At 51.3% G+C, this 5,923-nt stretch overlaps 1 protein-coding gene across 1 annotated transcript in view; it reads left to right on the forward strand.

Annotated features, from left to right (window-relative positions):
* Positions 1-5,426, forward strand: part of LOC122546541 (nck-associated protein 1-like) — a 6,806-nt gene extending 1,380 nt beyond the window's left edge. The window contains exons 2-3 of the mRNA XM_043685232.1: positions 1,595-1,687; positions 5,274-5,426. Of these exons, the coding sequence (XP_043541167.1) occupies positions 1,595-1,687; positions 5,274-5,390 (210 nt within the window). The 3' untranslated portion in view covers positions 5,391-5,426. The remainder of the gene's footprint in view (positions 1-1,594; positions 1,688-5,273) is intronic.
* The last annotated feature ends 497 nt before the right edge of the window (positions 5,427-5,923 follow it).

A 5,923-nucleotide genomic window follows, 5' to 3' on the forward strand; every position in this document is an offset into this window, starting at 1 on the left:
GTGTGTGTGTGTGAGAGTGAGTGTGAGTGCGTGTGTGTGAGAGTGATTGTGAGTGCGTGTGAGTGTGTGTGTGCTTGTGTGTGTGTGAGAGTGAGTGTGTGTGTGAGATAGTGTGAGTGTGTGTGTGCGTGTGAGAGCCTCTCACACTCTACCAAACAGATGTCCCTGAACGAGGGCTGGAGATGTGCTGAATCCTCGTGTGAAGATGTGGGGGCTGTGAAATAGACAGAAGGGAGATTCTCCACGTACACATATCCCCCCCCTCCTCCATTTTCTACATGCCATCCTCTCCCTGCCTTTTCTCTCTCTCCCTCCTTCCCCATCCTCGCCGTCCTGACGTATGTCAGACAAAGCAGGGGAACATGGGAAGGGAGCGTTGTGGCTAATGTTTCGCTGGCTCATCAAATCATATTCAAGAATAACTTTTGAAAGGGAAATATGCTTCTCTTTCATTGTTTGTGTCCATTTCTCTTTGACTGTGCTGAGACACAGGAACAGTTAGGCCTGGCCTCTGTAAACTATTCCCCAAGTAACCTGTTGAGGGACGTTCTTACACACCTCTGCAGCAGGATGGGACGTGAACCGGGGCCTCCTGGTGCAGGGATAGAGACACTAGCACTTTGCCACAAGAGGATATGTGCAAAAACAGCTGCACAGGGCTAATTGGCCAACACTGTCATTATGAGCTGAATGGTCTCCTCAATACTGTATCTTTCTAATAGTATTCTGTAACCTCTAGAACTCTGTGTCTGAATGCCAAATGTACCATCAAGTGTGGCATTCTGATCTGCTAATTCTCACCCTCATCCCCACCACCGATGCCAATGACTCACTCTTTCTTACACAGTTCAGAGACCTCGGAGTGCAGGTTCATAGCTCCTTGAAAGTGGAGTCACAGGTAGATAGGATAGTGAAGGCGGCGTTTGGTATGCTTTCCTTTATTGGTCAGAGTATTGAGTACAGGAGTTGGGAGGTCATGTTGCGGCTGTACAGGACATTGGTTAGGCCACTGTTGGAATATTGTGTGCAATTCTGGTCTCCTTCCTATCGGAAAGATGTTGTGAAACTTGAAAGGGTTCAGAAAAGACTTACAAGAATGTTGCCAGGGTTGGAGGATTTGAGCTACAGGGAGAGGCTGAACAGGCTGGGGCTGTTTTCCCTGGAGCGTCGGAGGCTGAGGGGTGACCTTGTAGAGGTTTATAAAATCGTGAGGGACATGAATAGGGTAAATAGATAAGGTCATTTTCCCAAAATAGGGGAGTCCAGAACTAGAGGGTTTCAGGTGAGAGGGGAAAGATTTAAAAAGGGACCTAAAGGGGCAACGTTTTCACACAGAAGGTGGTATGTGTATGGAATGAACTGCCAGAGGAAGTGGTGGAGGCTGGTACAATTACAGCATTTAAGAGGCATCTGGATGGGGACATGGATAGCAAGGGGTTAGAGGGATATGGGCCAAGTGCTGGCAAATGGGACTAGATTAAGTTGGGGATATCTGGTTGGCATGGACGGGTTGGACCAAAAGGTCTGTTTCCGTGCTGGATATCTCTGTGACGCTATGGAGCCTCCTGACTCTGGGTTTAACATTCCCTTGCAGAACCAGCTCAGCAGCATCCAGAAAGACAAGTCCGACATCCTGAAGAACCTGACCAATTTCTACCACTCCTTTGTGGACGTCCTGGAATTTCGGGTAAGTTCACACCCGGGCCTCAGTTTCACACTGCTGACTGGCTGCTGAGGGTGACAGCAGCTTCTGTGGGGAGAGAAAGCAGAGTTAACGTTTCGGACTCTGTGCCCCTTCAGAACCCTTTGTGTCAAGATGAAAGGCTGATATATAAACCTCACCCTTGGCATCAAGGGCATCGGATTGGTTGGCACAAACGTTTGGAGAAGGACGCAGCATTGGATTCAAAGGGTAGGGGGAGTGAGTCTGTGTCTGAAGGTGGGAAAGAGTAGAAGGGTGAGGGGCTGGTGGGGGAGGGGAGAGAGAGAGAGAGAACATAATTGATTGACCTTCCTGATTAAACATCTCTCTGTCTCAGCCTTGAATATACTCACTGACCCAGCCCCGACAGCCCTCTGTGGGAAAGAATTCCACAGACTCACCCCCCTCTGAGGGAAGAAATTCCTCCTCATCACTGTCTGCAATGGGTGACCACTTATTCTGAGATTGTACCCTCTGGTCCTAGACTCTCTCCCACAAGGGGAAACAACCTCTCCACATCCCCCCTGTCAAGTCCCCCAGGGAATCCTGGATGTTTCAATAAGGTCACCTCTCCCAATAAGTCCAGGCCCAACCTCCTGGAGTCAGAACTGCAGATGCTGGAGATCAGAGTCAAAACGTGTGGCGCTGGGAAAGCACAGCCGGTCAGGCAGCATCTGAGGAGCAGGAGGGTCCACGTTTTGAGCATAAGCCCTTCATCAGGAAAGTGGGGACCCCTAAGGGGGCTGAGAGATAAATGGGAGGGGTGTGTGGCTTAGGCTGGGGGCAAGGTAAATAGGAATCTACTCATCTACTGTGTCCGTTGCTGTCGGTGTGGTGTCCTCTACATCGGGGAGACAGGACGCCAATCGTGGAATGTTTCAGAGAACACCTCTGGGACACCTGCACCAACCAACCCCACCGCCCCGTGGCTGAGCACTTCAACTCCCCCTCACACTCCGCCAAGGACACGGAGTGGGAGGGGGAGTTGATGAAGGGCTTTTGCTCAAAACGTCGATTTTCCTGCTCCTCGGATGCTGCCTGACCTGCTGTGCTCTTCCAGCACCGCTCTAATCTGGAAACCCAGAATAATGTTCTGGGGACCTGGGTTCGAATCCCACCACGGCAGATGGTAGCATTTGAATTCAATAAAAATCTGGAGTTGAGAGTTGCCTGATGACCACAAAATTATCGTCTATTGTTGGTTCACTAATGCCTTTACGGAAGGAAATCTGCCTGGTCTGGCCTACATGTGACTCCAGACCCACAGCAATGTGGTTGACTCTCAGCTGCCCCGTGAAGTGGCCGAGCAAGCCACTCAGTTGTGTCAATCGCTAGAAAGTCACAGAGAAATGAAACCGAGCGGATCACCTGGCATCAACCTTGGATCCGGAAAAGACCACGGCAGAAACAGCCCTGTCGACCCGCCTCACTAACACCTGGGGCCTGGTGCCAACATTGGGAGAGCTGTCTCACAGATTACTCCAACAACAGCCTGACATAGTCCTACTCACGGAATCATACCTTCCAACAATAGACGATAATTAAACCTGGGCAAGGAACCCTCCTGCTGATTCCCACGTACCACCCTCCCTCGGCTGATGAATCGGTACTCCTCCGTGTTGAACAACACCTAGAGGAAGCACTGAGGGTGGCAAGGTCACAGAATGTACCCTGGGTGGGGGATCTCAATGTCCACCACCAAGAGTGGCTCAGCAGCAGTATTACTGATCGAGCTGGTCAGGTCCTAAAGGACATAGCTGCTACCCTGGGTCTGCAGCAGGTGGTGGGGGAACCAACAAGAGGAAAAAATATACTCAGCCTCATCCTTACCAATCTGCCAGCTGCAGATGTATCTGTCCGTGACAGTATCGGTAAGAGTGACCACCACACAGTCCTTGTGGAGACAAAGTCCCACCTTCACATTGAGAATACCCTCCATCGTGTTGTGTGGCACTATCACCGTGCTGAATGGGACAGACTTCATACAGATCGAGCAACTCAGGACTGGGCATCCATGAGGCACTATGGGCCATCAACAGCAGGAGAACTGTACTCCAGCACAATCTGTAACCTCATGGCCCAGCATATCCCCCACTCAACCATTACCATCAAGCCAGGGGATCAACCCTGGTTCAATGGAGAGTGCAGGAGGGCATGGCAGGAGCAGCACCTGGCCTTCCTGAAGATGAGATGTTAACCTGGTGAAGCCACCAAACAGGATTACTTGCACGCCAAACAATAAAAGCAGCAAGTGACAGACAGAGCTAAATGATCCCACAATCACTGGATCAGATCTAAGCTCTGCAGTGCTGCCACATCCAGTCACAAATGGTGGTGGGGGATTAAACAACTCACTGGAGGAAGAGCCCCCACAAATATCCCCGTCCTCAATGATGGAGGAGCCCAGCACATCAGGGCAAAAGGTCAGGCTGAAGCTTTCACAGCAATCTTCAGCCAGAAGTGCTGAGTGGATGATCCATCTCAGCCTCCTCCAGTGGTCCCCAGCATCACAGATCCCAGTCTTCATCCAATCCGATTCACTCCACGTGATATCAAGAAATGGTTGGAGACACTGGATACTGCAAAGGCTATGGGCCCTGACAACATTCCAGCAATAGGACTGAAGACTTGTGCTCCAGAACCTGCCGCTCCCCGAGCCAAGCTGTACCAGTACAGTTATAACACTGGCATCTACCTGACAATGTGGAAAATTGCCCGACTGGACAAATCCCACCCAGCCAATTACCGTCCCATCGGTCTCCTCTCGATCATCAGGAAAGTGATGGAAGGTGTCACCAACAGTGCTATCAAGCAGCACCTGCTCAGCAATAACCTGCTCAGTGACACCCAGTTTGGGTCCCACCAGGGTCACACAGCTCCTGACCTCATTACAGCCTGGGGTCAAACATGGACAAAAGAGCTGAACTCCAGAGGGGAGGGGAGAGGGACAGCCCTTGACATCAAGGCGGCATTCGACCGAGTGTGGCATCAAGGAGCCCTGGCAAACCTGGAATCAATGGGTATCAGGGGGCAAACTCTCCGCTGGTTGGAGTCATACCTGGCACATAGGAAGATGGTTGTGGTTGTTGGAGGTCAGTCATCTCAGCCCCGGGACATCTCTGCAGGAGTTCCTCAGGGTAGTGTCCTGGGCCCAACCATCTTCAGCTGCTCCATCAATGACCTTCCCTCCATCATAAGGTCAGAAGTGGGGGATGTTCACTGATGATTGCACAGTGTCCAGCACCATTCGCAACTCCTCAGATACTGAAGCAGTTCATGTCCAAATACAACAAGATCTGGGCAATACCCAGGCTTGGGCTGAGAAGTAACATTGGTGCCACACAAATGCCAGGCTCTGACCATCTCCAACAAGTAACAATCTAACCACCGCCGCCCCCCCTTGACATCCAGTGTTACCGTCACTGAAACCCCCACTATCAACATCCTGGGGGTTACCATTGACCAGAAACTCAACTGGCCTCACCACAGACTCTTTATCTGGATCTCTCCACTTGTTAAACCCGGCCTTTAATGCCTTTCTATTGAATGTTTTCCTGCTTGTGTTTTACAGGAGAATGTGAACGAGTTACTGAGTTCAATGGACAGCTATCAAATGTATCTGGATATAGTAAGTACATTCGACAGGATGGAATATGTAAGACAGAAAGCAGAGATGAACACTGGCTAACCATTCAGAGCTAGAGACAAGAAAGCTGCAGATGCTGGATTCCCAAAAATACAGACAGGAGGCTGGGAGAACGCAGCAAACCAGGCAGCATCAGGAGGTGGAGAAGTCAACGTTTCGGATGTAACCTTTCTCCAGGACTGGGGGTGGGGGGAGCTACAGATGAAGGGAATGCAGGTCGCAAGGTGGTGAGTTAGGGATAGGTGAAGACAGATAGAGGGTACCACCTGGTTGGTCAATGGGAGGAATGGGTCTGGTTGGTAGTACGGAGCAGTGCAAGGGAAGGGGGAGGAGCTTGGAAGGGAGTTGGGGAATGGGGGAGGGAGGTGATTTGAAATTGGAGACCTCCGTGTTGAGCCCTCCGGGCTGCCGGCTGCCTCGGCGGAAGGTGAGGTGTGGTTTCTCCAATTTGTGGTTTGGTTCGTTGTGGCAATGGAGGAGGCTGAGGATGGTCATGTCGGAAAGGGAGTGGGAAGGGGGGGGATTGGAATGGGTGGGGCCTGGGAGGTCCGGTCGGCCTCTGCGGGCCCGGCTGA

This window comes from Chiloscyllium plagiosum, unplaced genomic scaffold (genome assembly GCF_004010195.1).
Source record: "Chiloscyllium plagiosum isolate BGI_BamShark_2017 unplaced genomic scaffold, ASM401019v2 scaf_66759, whole genome shotgun sequence".
Lineage (NCBI taxonomy): Eukaryota > Metazoa > Chordata > Chondrichthyes > Orectolobiformes > Hemiscylliidae > Chiloscyllium > Chiloscyllium plagiosum.